This window comes from Bubalus bubalis, chromosome 11 (genome assembly GCF_019923935.1).
Source record: "Bubalus bubalis isolate 160015118507 breed Murrah chromosome 11, NDDB_SH_1, whole genome shotgun sequence".
NCBI classification, from domain to species: Eukaryota; Metazoa; Chordata; class Mammalia; order Artiodactyla; family Bovidae; genus Bubalus; species Bubalus bubalis.
In genome coordinates, this window is record NC_059167.1 from 14402114 (window position 1) to 14423617 (window position 21504).

At 44.1% G+C, this 21504-nt stretch overlaps 1 protein-coding gene across 2 annotated transcripts in view; it reads left to right on the plus strand.

Annotated features, from left to right (window-relative positions):
• SPTLC2 (serine palmitoyltransferase long chain base subunit 2) overlaps positions 1-21504 on the plus strand; it is a 101584-nt gene that overhangs the window by 8823 nt on the left and 71257 nt on the right. The window contains exons 1-2 of one of the 2 annotated variants that reach the window (XM_045162013.1): positions 8178-8255; positions 16638-16832. In XM_045162013.1, the coding sequence (XP_045017948.1) occupies positions 8187-8255; positions 16638-16832 (264 nt within the window). In that variant the 5' untranslated portion in view covers positions 8178-8186. Of the gene's footprint in view, positions 1-8177; positions 8256-16637; positions 16833-21504 lie in introns of those variants that run through there. The other variant, XM_006052887.4, reaches the window with a different exon arrangement.

Consider the following 21504-nt stretch of genomic DNA (forward strand, 5'->3'; position numbering starts at 1 on the left):
TTTGGCAGGCACATTTAGAAAAGAAGGGAATCCACTTTTTTTTTCCTTGCCATCAGGATAAGTTCCTGATTTTTTGTGAAGTTACCTCATATGGAGTGGACTAAGAAGCGCTTCCAAAGCCAGCCGTAAAATAAATCTACATTTTGATGTCACCATATTCCTATTGATAATTCATAAATGCAGGCCTCCATGTGTGCACGCACTGCTTGGTTTCCGTCAGCTGCAGCCTGTGTGCTCTGGGCAGTGATGCTCTGCACAGGAGGCATCATTGTCTCTCACCACCCACATCTCTGCAGCACTTTGCTGTCTCTTAGACAAGCACCAAGATACGACAGGCGGATGTTGCAGGAGATCTGTGTGCCAGTGCAGGTCTGCCCCGAATCCTGCATTTTCTGAGCTCTCTTCCACCTCTAACATGTTCTAGGCCTGTGCCCTCCCCTCTGCCTTTGTAGTGGGCATGAACTGGAAGGGCAGGCGGTTCGCATTAATTTCCATAAAGCCAGTAAAGCACACCTTTTGCACACACAGCATCAAACAGAATTAAACGTTTAGGAAAAATGCAACAGAAAAATTGCAGGACTTGGATACTGAAAACTGCAAAAGCATTCTGAAAGAAATAAATGATCTAAATAAGTGCAAAGACATCCAAATGTTAAGGGATTGAAAGACTTAAGATTGGTCTACAAATTCAGTGCTGCTGCTGCTAAGTCGCTTCAGTCGTGTCCGACTCTGTGCGACCCCATGGACGGCAGCCCACCAGGCTCCCCCGTCCCTGGGATTCTCCAGGCAAGAACACTGGAGTGGGTTGCCATTTCCTTCTCCAGTGCATGAAAGTGAAAAGTGAAAGTGAAGTTGCTCAGTCATGTCTGACTCTTAGCGACCGCATGGACTGCAGCCCACCAGGCTCCTCCATCCATGGGATTTTCCAGGCAAGAGTACTGGAGTGGGGTGCCATTGCCTTCTCTGACAAATTCAGTGCAACTCCTATCAAAGTATCAGCTGGATTTTTTGGTAATACTTAAATCTGGCCCTAAAATTCATATGAAAACATAAAGGACCCAGAATAGACAAAGTCTTGAAAAAGAAGAACAAAGTTGGAGGACTCACCCTTTCCAGTTTGAAAACTTAGCGTGGGGCCTGCCCTGATACTCCAGTGGCTAAGCCGGCACTGCCAGTGCAGGGATCTCAGGCTGGGGCAGAACTAAAGCCCTTACGTTTGTGGTCAACTGATTTGTCTACAAGAGTAGATAATTCAAGGGGAGAGAGAATGACCTTTTTAAAAAGTGGTGTGGGGGCAGCTGGCACATGCAAAAAATAAAAGACCTAAATGTAAGAGTTACAACTGCAAAATTCTTAGGAAAAAAACATAGGGATAAACCTTTGTAGACTTTGATCAGGCCATGGTTTTTTTTTTGTCCATGACTCCAAAAGGATCAGCATCCAAAGGAAAAAAAAAAGATAAATTGTCCTCGATCAACATTAAGAACTGTATTTCAAAGGAGACCATGAAGAAAGTGAAATGAGAATCCATAGAATGGGAGAAAGTATTTGAAAATCAAATCATATAGCAGATAAGAGGCCTGTTATCTAGGATGTATAAAGCACTCTTCTAACTCAACAATAAAAAGACAACCCAAGGAAGTTCCCTGGTGGTCCAGTGCTTAGGACTTGGCATCTTCACTGTCATGGCCTGGGTTCAATCCCACCATGCAGCATGGCCGAAAAAAAAGACAAACCAGTGTTCAAACAGACACATGATTGTGATAGAAGTACCCGTTAGAGACCTCTGCTGTACACACTACAGGGTGATATCTTTATCGCCTCCTGTACAGGCATGGTTTGTATGTAGGAAAAGGAAGCAGGTTATTTTCAGGATAGCTAAGTTAATTAGTGTTAGTTCTGGTTTCCTAGAAACAGACATTTTCTTAGTAGGGGAAATGAAACTCAGCCTCTGTCTCAATTCATGTATAGCTGATAATATGAATAGCAAAAATAGCTAATTATATGAATAGCAAAAAATGAACACAAAGGTTGAGTTTAAAGTGAAAGTTTTAAGCCACTGATAATTTTTAAACAATCAGATTAAGTTATATTATCTATGAAATAATTAAAAGTAAATTTGATTCATAGAATATCTCAGGAATATGACTGAAAGTGAAAGAAAGTGTTAGTCACTCGGTCGTGGCCAACTCTTTGGGATCCCATGGACTTTTGCTCACCAGGCTCCTCTGCCCATGGAATTCTCCAGGCAAGAATACTGGAGTGAGTGGGTGGCCATTTCCTTATCAAGGGGAATCTTCCCAACCCAGGGTTTGAATCTGGGTCTCCTGCATTGCAGGCAGATTCTTTACCATCTGAGCCACCAGGGAATGACTAAGAAACGGCAGTAAGTGGAAAATGTAGAAACTTGCATTCTCATCTTGACTTTCAATCCAGCTTTCCTGTGACTGGACAGATTGCTTAAATCTTCCTTGGTTTTGTCGTTAGTCATGTGAAGAGGAAAAGTGAGACAACTTGAGAAATACTTGTGCTCAAAATGCTCCTCACTTTGTGTGCAGTTTTCATTCTGCATGTTTATATGTAAACTCCTCTAGATAGTGTCCTTTAAAAAGGTTTCTCTAGTCTCTTTTATCTCAGAAATCATGATGATCTTTTCTTCTTTTTCTCTTAAAATTGCAAAATTCTTGAGGACTTGAAAAAGGACTACCTTTTATTTGCATCATCAAATACAGGGTATAGATCTTTACATATAAAAAGAAATGAAATATTTGCTGAATGAGTGAAAAGAATGAGATGATCATGCTGATTTTGAGCTCATTGGTAGAAAGGGGGCTCTGGGTTCCCAGAGTCTGATGTCCAAAAATTATTTTTGCAGTTTTAGAAATGTTAAAAAAAATTAAACAGGAGGATTCTATACTTCTGGGGACATGAAATTAAAGGGAGGGATCAGGGTGTGAGAGATATACCCTGAGACTTTATTGTTGTTGTTTAGTCGCGAAGTTGTGTCCTACTCTTTTGCAACCCCATGGACTCTAGCCCTCCAGACACTTCTGTCCGTGGGATTTCCCAGGAGAGAGTCCTGGAGTGGGTTGCCATTTCCTTTTTCAGGAGACCTTCCCAACCCACATCTCCGACATTAGCAGGCAGAATCTTTACCTGGGCCACCAGGGAAACACATGTCCCAAGACCAGCAGTACTGAAATATAAAGCTACTCTGTGCTGGGCCTTCTCTCTTGTAGTCATGCTCCTGTTCTCTCCCAGCCTCCTGGGAAAGCAAGGGTTTTTGATTGGTTGCTGGCTGTTATGAATAAAAGACCGGCAGAGGCTAAAGTCATTTTTTTTTTGCCTTTTGCCGTTTGCTCTCTTAGAGATATGGGAAGGGCCTGGGCACCTCCGTCTAACCAGGTCTTGAGTTTGGTGGGCTGGGCAGTTTTTAGGTAGATTTGGTTCACTCTTGTGAGCACAGTGTCTCAAGGATGGGGTCCATTGTGTGTGTGTTGCAGGCTCCTCCCTCTAGCATGACCTTGCCTCTGAAGCGTGGTAAGATGGTAGTTGACTGCACATCACCTTTCTAGTCATCTCCCTAGCTTCTCCAGCACTTGATAAATGTCCTATGCAGAAAACTGGTCACATATCCAGGACTCTTCACACCAACCTATATAGCTCTTATAAACTCTGTTGGTTTTTCTCTTCCTTGGTAGAGCTCTTGTGCCCATGGCAAGTCTAGTTATGATCTGTTCATGATCAGATTCTGTGAATACTGTGAGGAGAGAAAATGACCACTGATTTTAGCTCACTAAGGAAAGGCTCTTCCCTCTCTGGAATCTTAGTTCACCTTGTCCTCTTTGCGTGGAAAACAGTTTCTCATTGTTTTTAAAACTACTTCTTGTTTTGAGTAATCTATATAGTTTTATCTAGGTTTTCTGTGAAAGTGATGGCTTGGCTCTACCTATTAACTCCAGCTTGGAAGCAAAAGTCTCAGTGTTGTTTTTGATTTTTTTGTTTTGTTTTTGTTGCTATAAGTGTGACGTTTAAAAAAATAAGGTAGAGACGATCTCTTTACAATCGGGAGATAGGTAGTCCTGAGTAGGTAGGGTGTGAGATCTAATCTTTGTTGTCTTGCAGTCTTTGAGGATGCTGTCTTCAGTTAACATCTTCAACCACATCACATTCCAGGCCACAGGCAGAGAGGTGGGAAAGTGGAGGGAAAGCTGCACTTGCTGTTTGAAAGGACGTACTCCAGCCCTGGTATACCCATCATTTCTGTTCACTTCCTGTTGGCCCGAATTCCTCACACGGCTGTCTTTTGCTGCAAGAGAGATTGGGGAATGCGGTATGTAGCTGGGTAGCCTTGTACACAGAGAAAACTGAAGAGCATCCATTGCTAAAGGGAATTTAAAGAGAATGTATACAGGGGGCCACTTAGCTGTTTCTTCCACAGTATGGTAGGAGGAAAAGCTCTAACTAGAGTGTCTTTTTTTTTTTCTTCCTCTAAACGATCAGTTTTCTTAAAATGGTTTTTTTTTGTTTTTTTTTTTTTTTTTAATTTTTTTAGCTGCTCTGTGGCCCTTGGACCACCAGGGAATTCCCTACTTAATTTTATTTCTTTACAAATTGAAGATGCATTGAAAAATAAACTAATGAAGAGAAACGGGAGGTCCAGAGCAGGAGTATCCCAGGCTGGGAGCAGGCAGACCTGGTCACTGTCAAGCCCAGCCCTTGTGCTGCCCCATCCAGGTCTTCCTGGAAGATAGCCGTCAGGCACCGTCATCACCGAAGCCTGTGGAGAGACTGTGTCCTGGCAGGAAAGGCTAGCCACCTCTGCTTTTCTCCCTGTCAGCCTCCAGCTTGGAGAGCGGTGTTTCCAGCAGGGGCTCAGAGTGAGATGTGGGCTGGCTCCATGAGGTGTTGCAAGTTGGTGATTAGGCTCCCTGCAGAAGCGTCCAGCGTTGGGGCCTCTGCAGCTGGAAACGAGGCTGATACCTCTCCCGGGTCTCAGGACACTTTGCAGCTCTGTTCCCGGGCCCATTCGTGTCTGATAATATGTCTCTCTCCACCAAGGGATCACCAGTCACTGCAGGAGAAAGCTGATCAACCCCCCTCAGTGAGTGAGGTGGCTGTTGACTTCTAGACCCTAGAAGACTGACCACTTTTCTCTCCACTGTCTGTGGTTTATACCCTGCTCTTGTGCATGTGTGTGTGTTTATCCCGAGCATAGCAAGTTGTTGATGAAACACGGCTGAATTAGCCGCCCTTCTCCCTGAGATCCCTACTCTCCTCACCTGCCATTCTCTTCTTGGAGGCTGGTCCAAAGGGACATGTAATACTGCGAGGGTCTGTGTGGCTCCAAAGCCCCCAACACCAAATCACATACAGTGAGCTGAGAAACTGCATTCCTCACAACAGGATTAGCAGGAACAGGAGGGTAATGTAAGGGGATAAGGGCCCCTCCCAACAGCAGGGCATTGCAGAGTCGTCGGGTACTTGAGCCCAGAGTGAAGGTGTCCCTTACGTTCTTTTAAGGTCAGCTTATGTGACTTGCCAGCTGTGGAGCTGTCCCAGTTTCTCTGCTGTCCTGGTACTCTCTGGAGGCTGGCCTGGACCCTGTGCTGCTTACCCATGTGCTCTAGCCCAGTCGCTGTCCTAACCTCCTTGTGCCTGTGACAGAGAGGGTCCCCATGGGATCCTCCCCGACTCAGGCTCTTGTCTTTCACCGGGAGGTGTTGCACTGCATCTCTAGCTTGTCCTCTCATTTCACCCAGATAAGCTTCATCTCTGTGCCCTCGGACCATCAGTGAGGCCTCGCACCTTCTTGGACAGCAGATTATCCAAAACTGGCAGAACATCCAACCACTGTGGTCTGACTGAAGGAGGTCATGCGGAAGAAGCTCTGTACAGCACCCTGCTGGACAGTCGCTCCCACCAGGGAAGAGGTTGTGCTCATTCTCCAGCAAATACATACCCCCGTTGCTTAGACACTCTAGATGCTCCAACTACTGGTTTAGTGGTCTTCTCAATGGGAGACTTTGCCAGTGGTAGGAGCTGAGGATAGGAGAAGACATTGGTCTCAGCCACGTCCGTGGAGGTAACCAGCTGTCAGACTTAGGCATGGCCATCAGTAGTGACCTCAGCTCCAGGACATCACTCTTGAACACAGAGTTCAGGTATACTGGGAGCAGCTTCATACCCTCGGAAAGGATCGGCTGTCCTACAGAGGAGGAGCTCGCACAGTTCTTTCTGTAACAGGCCAACATCTGGGCACACCGAGTGATGACAGCCTCAGGAATAATCTTCACAGGGCTGTTCAGAATCCCCCCGCCCTGCCCCAGGCTGTGGATGCAGAGCCGTGGCTGCCCTGCACAGCCGGGGTAGAGCAGAGCACACTGCAGGGCTCCACTCCCCTCGTTGAGCCAAACGTTATGCCTAAACCCCCAGTCACCATCTTGTTCCCATCCAGCCCCACATCTGTTGTGTCACTCGTGTAGAAAGCCCCAGAGAAATCTACAGCGTGGACACTAGTGCTTGTTTGGACCCGAAGCACAGCCTCAAAGCCAATGACCTTCTGTAGATCCTGACTTTGGTCTCTAAGGAACCGTTCCTGGTCATGCTCCACCTGAAAACAGGTATGTTACAGAGAGCCACCAGTGAGCTGGGGTACTGCAGAGAGCATCGCCATACCCACACACAGGCTCCGGAAGAGAGCGAGGTCTACACCATAGCCTTGGGCCACACATTCTTTGGCCAGGATCTGATAGGCACCTGGGTGAGGCTGAAACAGAGTCCTCTTGTCTATGCTGATCAACTTCCTGTCATCTCAGTTATTCAGTCTCCCTGGAGCCTCTGCAGTGAGCAGGCAGGTGTGGAACAGAAACAGCTTCCCTGGACACTCTGCAGCCTTTCAGAGCCGCCATTCTGGCCTGGATAATTGGAGCAAATACTGTCTCTGTCTCCCTTGTGTCTGCAGATTTTTCTGGAATCTGATCCAATAAGCCGTGATAACTGCCCGAGACTCATTGACATTGACCAGGAAGCCATCCAGCATGTTACCCACATCAGATACAACCGTCATCTGTAGTTGGGCCAGTGAGCTCTCTGCATGGTACAGGTGGAGCACCTTAGTACAGGTGACGAAGCCAATGGGGATCACTGACTCTTCTGCCCACCCTCCGTAGGCATAAAGTCTAACAGTACCTTGAGCTGCTCACAGAGGAGCCTAACAGGACCACTCCTGGCGCCATTATAGGAGACGTCAGTCGAAGATAAAGGCAAGAGTCCTGGGGAACTTGGTGTTCTTGCAGTCATCCACAGTGGCCAAGAATTTGTAAGAGCCCAGGGATAGCTCAAGACCATCATAAGCACCCACATATTTGCTGGTATGAGCCGGATGTTGAGAACACTGGGGGTGGGGGAGCATCACTGATACAGCTGCAAAAGCAGCACTGGAAGTTTTTCCCTCCCTCAGGGAACTGCACGAAGGGGCACACACATGGTTGCAATGATTGCAGTGCTAAGGGCCCGGTTCCCCATGGTGAGTGATGCTCAGTGAAGCCTCCTCTGGGGGCAGCCTTGCCAGCGGCCTGATGACAGCTGCCAGGGCACCTGAGCCTTACCCATGTCAGATGGGCACGGGGTAGTGTAGGTTGTGCATCAGATGTATCGGGGGTTGCATTCCCTTGGTCATTCACCAGGAGGTTGGTGGTGACTAAGGAAGGCACCTGGCCCCATATTCCAGTAACAGATGGTGCTGAACCCCGATTGTTCCTGTCATCCTCAGTAACCGCAGTAGGGCTTGGGATGGCATCAGTGTCCAGGCACTTAGGAGGCAGTGGTTGGGAAGCCCTGGCTGCCTTACGAAAGTGGCTGCTCCTGGGTAAGGACTTCCATAATTGGTCCGAGGCCCCCGGTTGGTCCACAGGAGCCGTTTTGTTGCAGCTGGTAGCCTAGCTTCTGGGAAGAGTGCATGGGTGGTTGTGGTCCTGGGGGCCAGCCGTTTGGATGCTGGGGGCAGAGCTTGAAGAGGGGAGGAGGACACATGACTGGGCTGGCTCTGGCTGTCCAGCTCGGAGTGTGGAGCTGGAGGCCCGTGTTGGGACAGATCGCTGGGGAGGCTGGGCCCCAGGGTGGCCCTGAGGGTAGGAGCCATACAGACCAGGGTTAGGGAGCCTTCTTGACACTAAGGGGCAGTGATGTTAATGGGCCATAGCCTAGCCTCACAGTGGGAGGGCCACAGCCCTGCCCGTCTGCCTTCCAGCCAGGTGAGCAGTCACCTGTGCCTTTGTCGGGGGAGGGCCAGAGGGCTGAAGCCAGCTGGCTGGCTGACCACCAGTGTTGATGGGGCTGACCCAGATGGCTGAGACCCAGGGCGCCTGTGCATCTGGACAGTGGAGCTTGGCCCATTCTGTGCATCTTCTTGGCCAAACTGGCCATAGGCTGTCTGGCCACAAGGGCTCTGTGCAGTTGAGGCTGGAGGTGCTCCTGGGGAAGGTGGGGGAGAAGTCTGCAGGGAGCTTGGTACCGGGCCCTTATCGGCTCCATGGGGCGAAGAGGCAGCTATGGGTCCTGGTTGCCCACCATAGCTGGATGATAACCCTGAGTAGTTGGGCTGGGGCTGCCCAAAAGGCAGCCCTGGTGGAGCTGACCGGTTATCCAACCAGTGAGCCTGACTTGATCTCACCCAGCTCCAGATCCAGGCTTGACTTCATTGCTAACGTCAAGGCTCCTAGGCTCCACTTCCAGTTTCCTTGAAATCTTGTATTAAATAACCTATTACTTGCCCTTTGTTTTGTGATTTTTCTGCTGTGGAAAATTAGTCTTATTTAATGGTGATGAGCATGTTCTCTGTAGTTAGACAAACTTAGCAGACAAATATTATCTAAATTTTGATTTATGGCCTCTTTGATTTGTTGTCCTTTTAAAAAATGCTAGTTCTGACTTTCCCCCCTTTTTGGGGGGTCTGTCGTCATGTGTATTAATGAGAATGTGGGGAGAGGTTACTTACAGCAGGCAGTTAGAATCTGATGTCCCTTAATATAAAGAAGTAAGTACTTACGATGTTTAGCCAGGTATCCCTTATCCTAGATAAGATCGTAAGCAGTATTCCAAATACACAGAATTGATAACATGGGGAGCCAGTTTTTAAAATTTGCTAAAGCCCTAAAAGTTTTCAGGCTGTGCCAACATACAAAAAACTATTTTAGTAAGTGCAGAAAAAAAGTTCTAAAATATTTTTAACACAGAATCTGTGTCTGTTAAATTTCTTTCAGTTGATAGCAGCTAACTCTCACTGAACAAAAAGGCGACTTATTGTCAGGATGATGAGTATGCAAGCGAAAGGAGGGGTGGGGAGGCGTTGAGGAGCCACTCAGAAAAGGGGAAATGACAGGAAGTAACGCAGTGCTGGGAGTTACTCCCTGCAGCTGGTTGCGGACCTTTTCCCCAGGATGTTGGCGGTCCAGTGCCCTTCAGACTCCTTCACCAATGAAATTTTAAATCCCCGTGTGAGAGAGTTAACTAGGTTCATTTTGGCAGAGGTGCCTACCCCTGTGCCAGCCAGTTGGGAGCCAGGAAATTGGGTCCTACTGCACAGGTGTGACCACCAGGCGCCCACCCCTGGTGTGAGGGAATATTCCCAGAAAAGGGAGACTGATGTGACTCTGGTGGCCTTTCCAGTTTGCGGCTACTACAAAGCCAGGGTGGCGAGCACTGCGTTACAGGCGTACAACACGCTAGAGGTGGGAGAGACCTCAGGGAAGATGTGAGATTTGCGCAGACCCGCTCTGGCACACTGTCTCCTGTGACATTCATCCGTCTTACCTCGATGCTTATCTGGAGACAGAGGACTGCTACAGAGATGTGGGTAGTGGGTGATGATAGGAACTCCCGTGCAGAGCACCACTGCCCAGAGCGCACAGGGAGCCGCAGACTGAAATCACGCAGAGCGTACATACTTGGAGTTTGCAAGAGGAATATGGTCATGTGAAAATACAGCTGGCTCTGGAAGCATTTCTTAGTCCATTCCATCTGAGATACTAATCAACAAGAAATCAAGAGTTTATCCAGATTGCAAGAAAAAAAAAATGTGGACTCCCTGCTTTTCAAAATGAGGACACTTCTGGAAATAACACGTTCAGAGTGTGGCATAGCTTGTGTGATGGGCGTAAAGCTCCAAACTATTTTCTCTAGTATGTGTGGTAGGCAGTAAGAGAGGCTACTACATTGCAGGAAAATTCCAAGAAAAGACCATTTCAGCAGAACTGATTTTTAAGGAACAACACAGCATATCGCTGGAAATGAATAGGGTTCATTTAAAAGACATAACAGTCCTTTGATTGCTGAGGCGTAATGGGTGGTTCATATTGAACTTTAGTTTTTAAAATAGCATCTGCCCCGAGCTCTCCGCCAGGTGGGCACGTTCTGCGGCGCTAAGGCAGGCCCTGTCCCCTGCTGTCACGTTCAGTGGGAATGTGTGTGTTTGCTTTAAAAGAAATCATGCTTCTGTGATTTTGTGTTTATATCACAAACGTAAGGTTCCACTTTCAAATAATTACTTCCTCATTATTGCTTCATTGCATAGTTGCTTTGTTTGCTTTTATGGGATTCTTGAAACCTCTGCTCAGGATTATTCCTTCTAGTTATTTTACAATGAAACCCCCCTCCTTTTTTTTCTTTTCTGAAAGGAAAGAGAATGCAATGCATTATCCAAATCTTTTTTTGCTATAAAAGACACTCTTAGGACAATTAGCAAAATCTAAATAAAGTCCATATTAGTATTCTAGCAATTTCCTGATTTTGATAATTGTCCTGTAGTTAGGTAAGAGGATGTCTTTGTTTTTAGAAATATGCACTGAAGTACTAAAAAATAAAGGTACATTATAACTGCTGCTGACTCACAAATGGTTCATGAAGAAAATTCCCTATTATTTTCTCTCTCTCCGTACATACACACACACACACACACACACACACACACTTCTTTTTTCCTGAACCAGTTGAGAGTAGGTTATATGCATTATGTCCCTTTACCTCTCTCTTAGCTCAAGCTTCTCTAACAAAATACCATAGATAGGGTGGCTTAAACAACAGATATTTGTTTCTCACTATTTTGGAGACTGGGAAGTCCAAGATCAAGGTGCTGGCAGGCTCAGTTCTTGAGGAGGACCCTCTTCCTGAGGACCCTCTCTTCCTGGCTTGTAGACACTTCTCATAGTATGCTCACGTGGCCTTTCCTCAGTGGGGATCTCTCCCTGCTCTTCTAAGATCAGATGGGCTTCCCTGGTGGTAAAGAATCTGCCTGCCAATGCAAAAGATGCAGGTTCGATCCTTGGATTGGGAAGATCCCCTGGAGAAGGAAATGGCAACCCACTGTAGTATTATTGGGATTACTGGGAAATCCCATGGACAGGAGCCTGGCAAGCTACAGTCCATGGGGTTGCTAAAGAGTCAGACATGACTTAATGACTAAACAACAACAGTCACATCAAGGGCCTCCCAGGTGGCACAGTGGTAAAGAATCCACCTGCCAGTGCAGGAGACACAAGAAAGAGTCTCAGGTTAGTTTCCCTGGTCTGGAAAGATCCCCTGGAGGAGGAAATGGCAGCCTGCTCCAGTATTCTTGCCTGGAAAACCCCGTGGACAGAGGAGCCTGGTGGGCTACAGTCCATGGGGTCACAAAGAGTTGGACACGACTAAACATGGTCACATCAAAAGGGCCCCACCCTTGGGACCTAAACAGATTTATCCCCCAAGGGCCCAGCCTTCAGACACCTTCACACAGAAAGGCTTCGGCCTTTAACGTCTGAATGGGGGCAGAGACACCAACACTCAGCCCCTAACATTGTGCCCAAGGCCCTCCTGTGCGTGCTCAGTCTGTCAGTCACATCCAGCTCTTTGTGTTCCTATAGACTGTAGCCCACCAGGCACCTCGTTCTAAAAGTCATGTTTTTTCAGTTCAGTAGCTCAGTCGTGTCTGACACTGCGACCCCATGGACTGTAGCATGCCAGGCCTCCCTGTCCATCACCAACTCCCAGAGTTCACTCAAACTCATGTCCGTTGAGTTTGATGCCATCCAACCATCTCATCCTCTGTCATCCCCTCTCCTCCTACCTTCAATCTTTCAATCAAGCATTAGGGTCTTTTCAAATGAGTCGGTTCTCCGCATCAGATGGCCAAAGTATTGGAGTTTCAACTTCAGCATAGTCTTTCCAATGAATATTCAGGACTGATTTCCTTTAGGATGGACTGGTTGGATCTCCTTGCAGTCCAGGGGACTCTTGAGAGTCTTCTCCAACACCACAGTTCAAAAGCATCAGTTCTTCGGCGCTCAGCTTTCTTTATGGTCCAACTCTCACATCCATACATGCCTACTGGAAAAACCATAGCCTTGACTAGATAGACTTTTGTTGTCAAAGTAATGTCTCTGCTTTTTAATATGCTGTCTAGGTTGGTCATAGCTTTTCTTCCAAGGAGCAAGCGTCTTTTAATTTCATGGCTGCAGTCACCATCTGCAGTGATTTTGGAGCCCAAGAAAATAAAGTCTGCCACTGTTCCCATTGTTTCCCCATCTATTTACCATGAAGTGATGACCAGATGCTATGATCTTAGTTTTCTGAATGTTGCATTTTACGCCAACTTTTTTGTCTCCTCTTTCACTTTGATCAAGAAGCTTGATGTTTTCACTCTTCTCTTTCACTTTCATCAAGAGGCTTCATCATGTTTTATGGTGTGTGCTTATAGTCTTGACTTAAAAAATTTTTAATTGCCTTTTTTATTTTAGGAAAAAAAATATTACCATTCAAGGAAATGTATCTTGCTATTAATTGGCATTCTTTTTTTTTTTTTTTTTAATATACCTGGACATTTATTTTCCAAATATTTTCTTCCATTCCATTGGTTGTCACTTCACTCTGATGATTGTTTCTTTTGCTATGTAGAAGCTCTTTAGTTTGATGCATACCCACTTATTTATTTATTTTTTTTAGCTTACTAAACCGATTTCATTTTATTTTTTAACTTAACAATAATGTATTGGTTTTGCCATATATCAAAATGATCCTTTGATGATTAGTACTAACAGTGTCACACTCTGGTCTGCTCAATGTAAAATTTTTTAACCTGGAGGGAATAAAATGCTAATTTTTTTTTTATTGCCTTGTTGTCAGTATAATTATCAAGTTAGAATGACTGAAAGGCCTCTTAGGAGCCCTCTTGTGGGGTGAATCCAGAATATGAAATAACCCTGTAAGGGCTTATAGCCTGTGTTAGTTGAGAGTGAACTTGATCTCCAGTTCAATTGAGACTAGAAAGGGTCAGATCTGAGTTCTAGGGGTGTCCTAACATTAATTGGGTAATCTCCATAAGTTAATCCCTTCTGTGATAGAGCAAAGAGCATAATGTGCATTTTCATTTACAAATATTTGTTGAGCTCCTGCAAGGTGCCAACTTTCTTTAATACAAATAGTAATAAAAGGCCACTTCCCGCTTGGCTTGCAGGATCTTAGTTTCCCAACCAGGAATTGAATCCATACCCGTGGCAGTGAAAACACAAGAGTCCTAACCACTGGACTGCCAGGGAATTCCCAGAAGGAAACATTATTGAGTACTTACTGTTTGTTCAGTTCAGTCGCTCAGTCATGTCCGACTCTTTGCGACCCCATGGACTGCAGCACGCCAGGCCTCCCTGTCCATCACCAACTCCCAGAGTTTACTCAGACTCACGTCCACTAGTCGGTGATACCATCCAACCATCTCATCCTCTGTTGTCCCCTTCTCCTCCTGCCTTCAATCTTTCCCAGCATCAGGGTCTTTTCAAATGAGTCGGTTCTTTGCATCAGGTGGCCAAAGTATTGGAGTTTCAGCTTCAGCATCAGTCTGTCCAATGAATATTCAGGGTTGATTTCCTTTAGGATGGACTGGTTGGATCTCCTTGTAGTCCAGGGGACTCTCAAGAGTCTTCTCCAACACCAGTTCTAAAGCATCAATGCTTCAGCGCTCAGCTTTCTTTATATTCCAACCCTCACATCCATACATGACTACTGGAAAAGCCATAGCTTTCATTAGGTGAACCTTTGTTGGCAAAATAATGTCTCTGCTTTTTAGTATGCTGTCTAGATTGGTCATAACTTTTCTTCCAAGGAGCAAGTGTCTTTTAATTTCATGGCTGCAGTCACCATCTGCAGTGATTTTGGAGCCTCAAAAAATAAAGTCAGCCACTGTTTCCCCATCTATTTCCCATGAAGTGATGGGACCGGATGCCATGATCTTCATTTTCTGAATGTTGTTAGCACTTAATAAATCCTATCCTAAGTGCTAGTTGTACAGTGAACAGAAATCAACCTGGTGCTTTCCCTTATGGAATATTATACACATATTGGGTGATAACACCATTATTTTTATTTGAATCACGTCAGAGTTCACATTTAGCATTCAGATGGTAAAGAATCTGCCTGCAATGTGGGAGACCTGGGTTGGATCCCTGGGTCGGGAAGATCCTGTGGACAAGGAACTGGCAACCCACTCCAGTATTCTTGCCTTAATAACCTTGCCTGGAGAATCCCGTGGACAGAGGAGCCTGGCAGGCTACAGTCCACGGGGTCACAAAGAGTTGGGCACAGCTGAGCGACTCACACACACGTGCTTTGACTGAGGCCACATTATAGAAGTTGCTTCACAGTTGAAGCAGTTCACTAAAATGCATTCAATTTTATTAAATGAAGCTATGAGAGAATCACACAATATTTCAAAGCAAACTAAGGATTAAACTTTTTGCTTCCTGCTCAGTCCAGCCAACTGTGTGAATTTACATGGTCTTGCTGGTTTGGGTGTGTCTGAAAATAAAGGCAAATGTCTTTTTTAAAGAGATCCACCCACAGCATTCCTGGCATATGTATCTCCACACATTTGTTAGAGACGTAGGAGCTCTGAAAATTGCCTTACTTTTTATTTGTATGTTCCTTTGAGAAAAAACAGTTTAAACAATTTCAGAGTTAAAAGGTGAGTTAGGTACTGGTATTCAAACACGGTGTTCTTACAGCAAAATATTTTTATAGTTTTTTTTTTTTAAATGATCAGGATGTTATTTTTCTTGTGTTTTAAGTGATCTTGATTTTGCTTTGTCCAGCTTAATAGCTTGCTTACATGTTATTACTTTTAAACAATTTTTTAATCTTCAAATATTGACTTATTTTTAACTATTTTGTTCTGAACACATTACAGCTTTGCTCCTGCATAAAAGTTGACTATGCACTAGATGTTAACACAGACTTCCATCTCTGGGGAAGAGATGGATAAAGACCTAAGTCAGTTTTATGAAGTTTTCAGAAGTTCTTTAGGCATCAAATTGAATTAGTACCAACAGATTCCATGTATCTTGCCTATGCAAATGTCTTTCCTCCATCGAATATAGTAATTTCTTCCCAAACTGTTCTGACTTGTAGCATTCTAGTAGCTTTCTCAAGCTAACATTCCCAGGATACAGAAATCTAAAATATATTTAGTCCTTGGATCAGGTTGCCTGAGAGGCCAAGAAAGAGTCTTCTATTCCTTTGGAATTCTTCTTAACTCGAGTACAGTGCTCAATTGAAAATATATGTTCCTGTTAAACTGTGATTATAAATTGTGATGGAAAGGGAAGCCTGGCGTGCTGCAGTCCATGGGGTCACAAAGAGTTGGACACGACTGAGCGACTGAACTGAACTGAAATTGTGATTGACCATCCTCACAGCAGTTGGTTGTTTCAGAGTTAAGATTAAAAGTACATACAAACTACTTCGGTGGAAATTTACTCTAAAGCAACATTTCCATTAAAATTGAACAAAGAGTAAAAAGTTTTCACCTATGGGATCAAAAGTATAGTACCTTGGTGTTTATGTGTTAAAATTTGGATATCCCAAAAAAAGGAAGCTAGGCATAATCTTACAGTGTTTGGAAAGAGTCACTAGGTCAGGATGAAGGAGAACAGAATGATTTCAGGACTGTTACTGATCACTCTAACAGTTTTTCCCTTGTGTTAGATTTCACTTGCTTTATACAATGCTGGATCACTCTTATGTAAGCATTTGACTTCTGCACATAATTTATTTGTGTTAGCACTCACAACAAAGGCCAGTATAAACTGTGAGTTTTCATAGGGCCTCGTGGTGATAATTATTTGAAATGCTATGGCTTGATGACTTTAAGAATATAAGCTAGTAAAACATTTATGAATGTTTTGTTTTATTCTAAAACCAAATTTACTTTTGATTATTTGTAAGCTAATATGCCTGTTTTCAGAACAGGCTTTCTCTTTGTCCATTTTTGTTTTCTTCATTAGAACAAAGAAAATTATGCATTCTCCAACTATACCATTTTAGGATCTCTTTCGTAAAATAAAACGATAGAAATCAGTGTTAAGCGTTTTTCTTAGACAGTCCTTCTTCCCTTGTTTCTCTTTGCTGTTCATCTGAAATATATGTAACTTGAAACTTATTTCCATTGAAAAAAATTGTGCCCTGCTTAGAACTTAGTGGATGTTTGGTTGGTTTTTTTTTTTTGACAATTACTTAGAGAATTCTGAAGGTTACACATCTGTCGGGACTCAAATTTTAAGTAGTAATCTTTTGCTTACCATGACTGAAATAAACATTTTTAACTTCCCTTTTAGATACATCATGTTACAGAAAATGGAGGACTGTATAAAAGACCCTTTAATGAAGGTTTTGAAGAAACACCAATGCTGGTTGCTGTGCTTACTTATGTGGGGTATGGTGTCCTCACTCTCTTTGGATATCTTCGCGATTTCTTGAGGCATTGGAGAATTGAAAAGTGTCACCATGCAACCGAAAGAGAGGAACAAAAGGTAATTGTCAGTCTTCAATTCTGTAAATGGAAGCCTCTTATCTTGCTGTTTTCACTGATTTTTTTTCTCTAGGTGTTGGGTATACATTAAAATTTTAAAAAAAGGTAATAATAATCTAGATGCAGTTGAATGAAAACATTCCACAAGGAAAGTGAGGACAAAGGTAAAATCACAGAGAAATCAGAGGATTTAACATAATTTCATCATCACAAGAATCGATACTTAATGGCTAAGAAAGCTGCAGTTCACAGGTTAAGCAATGTTTCCAAGATGTGTGATGTTAGAACTGGCTTGTGGAGACGGGTCTGTGAAGAGCCGAAGCCATGACCTTTCTGTTCACAGTACCGCATGGGGTCCCACGTTGTGTACAGTCTTCAGGAAAGATCATGTTCTTCAGAACACGTGTTGTGTTTTGTCATAGACATGTTGTACACTCCTGTCTTGTTCACAGGTCACCTCTACTCCCCAAAAACACAGACCCTCAAGCAGAATGTGACTGAGCTACTCTGTTTCCATGGAAAGCAGTCTTGTTTTAGTCATGGTAAACAGAGATGTAATGATTGTCTCTGGGGAGGAGACCCTCTTCCCCTCACTTCACTTTTCTCTGCATACTCCTTTGTGCCTCTGTAGTGAAGTATAATATACATGTATTATCTGCTCTTTAAAAAATTGTTGTAAATCAACTATACTCCAATAAAATACAAACAAACAAAGCCTAAGTTATCTTGTACTAAGGAACAACAGTATGTTTTTTCCCAAACCAAAACTTTCGTTATGGGCATTTTTTAAGTTTTTCGATTTTATTATTTTAAATGATAAAAGATTTTTTTTTTCCCATAATAAATGTGTTTTTTTTTCCTTTTTCCATTGAAAAAAATAAGTAAATAGAATCAGAGGGAAATAATGTCCAATCTTGCAAAAAGCAAACTTGAGTGTTCTCGCATGTGAAGTATGGAGAGGGTGGCCCTCCAGGCCAGGGCATGTGCTCAATCAGAGAAGGGATTCAGAAGTTGGGCGCTTGTGGCCCACCGAACCTCTCACTTTCATGGGGCGGCGTAAGAGGAGCGACGCAGACGTGGCGGCGGTGAGACCAGCACTGAGAGAGGGCAGTGATACTGGGAGTAGATGGCGAGACGCGGGGAGGGGAGTAAAGCTCCAGGAAACACGGGGAGGGAAAGGGCGTCCTCAGCTCCTAGGAGGAGGAAACCAGTCAGCATGGGGATTGGGGATCCTGAAACTGGGAGAGCTGAGGAGCCAGGCCCTCTTCTCTCAGTCAACCATGCTGTCCCCTCCCCAGCCCCAGAGCCACAAGCTGCCCTTCCTTGTTGCCCTAACTAAGGCAAGCAAAACCCTGCTTTCTGAACTCTAGAACTCATTCTGAATGCCAGCCTAGAAAGCGCACGTGTGAGAAGCTGTGTTTGAATGTTTGGTAGGCAGTGAGAGGTCCTAGGCAGTTTTGAGCAGGGGAGTGACTGGAGTGTGTGCACAGCTGGCGCGCGCTCTCACAGTGTGCTGGAAGAACAGATGAACCCGTGGGATGCGCCTGAACTCCTTTGTGAAGGAGGACATTGTCTTCAGAACTTGTTTCACGTCTCCAAAGGGTAAATTGACTGTTTGGAAGCATTGGGACTGCCTGTGTGTGTACTTCACTTTGTGTACAAGGATTGGAACACATGGATTTTCTTCTTAAATCTGATTCTGTTGAGGAAACACAAACACTTCAAAATTATGGGCCTTTGCTAAGCACCGTGCAGGCAAATAGTACTTGGATTGTATGCAGACGTAGAACAAAAAAGTAAGCTGAGTAGCACAGAGTGAATCAGGAAATAATTCTTGAAGGAAGTAACGGGAGGAAGTATGTAGAACAGAGGGGACATTTACCTATAGAGTTTGTTCATGGGACGACCGTACTCAGTCATTCAAATCATTTCAGTTGGATTTTCATAGTAGATGGCATTAGCAGCTAAAACCTGAATTCTGCCATTTTCTTGTAACAGTTCAGCTTTTAGAAGGGAAGGAAGGCTTCTTTGGCTTTATGGTAGATCGTGTGTGTTTTCTTATGCTGGATTAGATGTAGAGAGAGGAATAGGCCATTTTTAAAGTGTTGCACCAGAAAGAGGGCAGGGAAAGTGCTTGCTTAGGATCTGAAATGCAAATATAATGTTGTTACTTTCTTATTTTCCTGAGTGAGTGGTGCTTGTAACCACATCCTTATTTTTTCCCTCATTCCATTTCAAAAGAGAGCCTCTTAAACTATTTATGTTAGTTCTTCTTTCTATGTTGCTTTGGGTAGAAATGAACCACACAGTCATGCTAGTAAAGGTGAGTTTTGCATAAGTGTGTTCTGTTTTACATAACTTGCATAAAATTGTTGGAATTCTTTACTGCTTGATTCTCTGTTACTGGTGGTGTTTTGGATGAAAATGTTTTTTTTCTCAGTCTGATTTCTTTATTATGTGAAGTGAAGCTAGTAGTCAGAAACATGCATGCGATAGATACAGTAAAAGCTTGAGTTAATAAAAATGTTCCAACATCTAAATAGGAAATACCTAGAAGTCAGGAGCAAATCATGGTGGGTAGTTACCACACGGGCTTCCCTGGTGGCTCAGCGGTAAAGAATCTGCCTGAAGTGCTGGAGACTCAGGTTCAGTCCCTGCATCAGGAAGATTACCTGGAGGAAGAAGTGGCAACCCACTCCAGTCTTCTTGTCTGGAGAATCCCCATGGACAGAGGAGCCTGGTGGGCTGCAAAGAATCGGCCATAGCTGAGCGACTAAGCACAGCACATCGCTAGTTAACAATGTCGTGATAGTTTGAAGTGAACAGTGAAGGGACTCAGCCATATGTATACTTGTATCACTCTCCTCCAAACTCCCCTCCCATCCAGGCTGCCACATAACATTGGGCCAGAGTTCCGTGTGGTCTACAGTAGGCCCCTGTTTGTTATCCAACACTTTTTTTTCTTCTAATGCTTATTTATTCATTTAATTTTGTCTGTGCTGGGTCTTCGTTACCGCGAGAGCTGCTCTCTTCTAGTTGCAGTGCTCGAGCCTCTTGCTGTGTGGCGTTTCTTGTTGGCGAGCACAGGCTCTAGGGCTTTAGGGCTTTAGTAGCTGTGGCACGTGGGCTCAGTAGCTGCAGCTCAGGTTCCAGAGCACGGGCTCAGTTGCCCGGCAGCATGTGGGATCTTCCCTCGTCAGGGATTGAACTTGTGTCTCCTGCATTGGCAGGTGGATACTTTACCACTGAACCTCCAAGGAAGTCCCCTGCTTTTTTTTTTTTTAAACAGCTTTATTGAGATATAATTCATATACCATGAAGAGCACCTGTTTAAAACGTACAGTTGAATGATTTTTATTACTATTTACAGAAAACATACAGCCAGCACCATAAGCTAATCTTAAAGCGTTTTCATTATCTGAAAAAGGAACCCATATCCAATAACAATCTCCCTTCCTCCCTCACCCCACGCTCAGTAGCCACTAATCTACTTTCTGTCTGTAGACATTTCATATAAATGGGATCATACAGTGTATAATTTTTTGTGTCTGGCTTCTTTCACTTGGAATGTTTTTGGAATTCATCCATGTATAAAAAGTGAAAAAAAGTGTTAGTCACTCTGTTGTGTCTGACTCTTTGCAACCCCATCGACTGTGCCCGCCAGGCTTCTCTGTCCATGGGGTTCTCCAGGCAAGAGTACTAGAGTGGGATGTCATTCTCTTCTCCAGGGGATCTTCCCAACCCAGGGATCGAACCTGGGTCTCCTGCATCACAGGTAGATTCTTTACTGTCTGAGCCACCAGGGAAGCCCCATGGTATAGTATTTCAATTATTCTTTTTTTTTTTTTTGCTAAATCACATTTCATTGTATAGAATAGTCGTCTGTTTTTATTTCTTCTAGGGATTTCTCACTGGGAATCTAAATCCAGAATAAACCTTTTTTAGTTTCATTGAATGTTACCACTTTCCCCTTTTGCACTAGTGATGTTGCTAGGTTTGCAAGAGTTTCCCTGTCACCTATTAGGCTTTTTTGTTTATAGCAACAATGTAGCTTTTTTTAGGAAGTTTTTTTGACTTTTGAATCTTGAGGTCTCTGTTTCTTTATTTAGCTGTTCTTTGCATTCAGCAGTTTGAAACTGTTTTTTACTGTTAACTCAGGATGTGGAAGTTTAAAAAACAGGTGTCCTATCCCCTATGCTCAGTCATTCCAAGTTTAAATTGAGTATCGTTGCAGTGTCAAACTGGCAAACCGATTTCAAAATGCTTATTATGATAAAGTTTAAAAACAATAATAAAATTCATAGGTCCCAGAGACTACCTGTAAGCCCTCAACAGCTCTTAAACCCCAGTGTAAGAAACCATGTTGAGGTTTCCTTAGATTTCAAGCTACATTTTGGTTTTGTTGCTTCTCATTAGAACATTTGGGAAATGCCTTGACATCTTTGGTAGTAGATGACTGAAAATGTAAAAGAACAGTCTTCTCTACCTAAGTGTGGCTGTCCAGGCTGTCCAGTAGAGCTGGTCATGGATAACACAAGCCAGTGCTCTGCTCCTGGTCACTGCACAGTCAGTGCTGGCCTCTGAGTCAGCTTGGCCTCAGTTTGTCCTATATCACATCATTGCAAGTAGCATAGATGGTTATTTCTCCCATCTCAGGAAAAAACCTTCTCTCG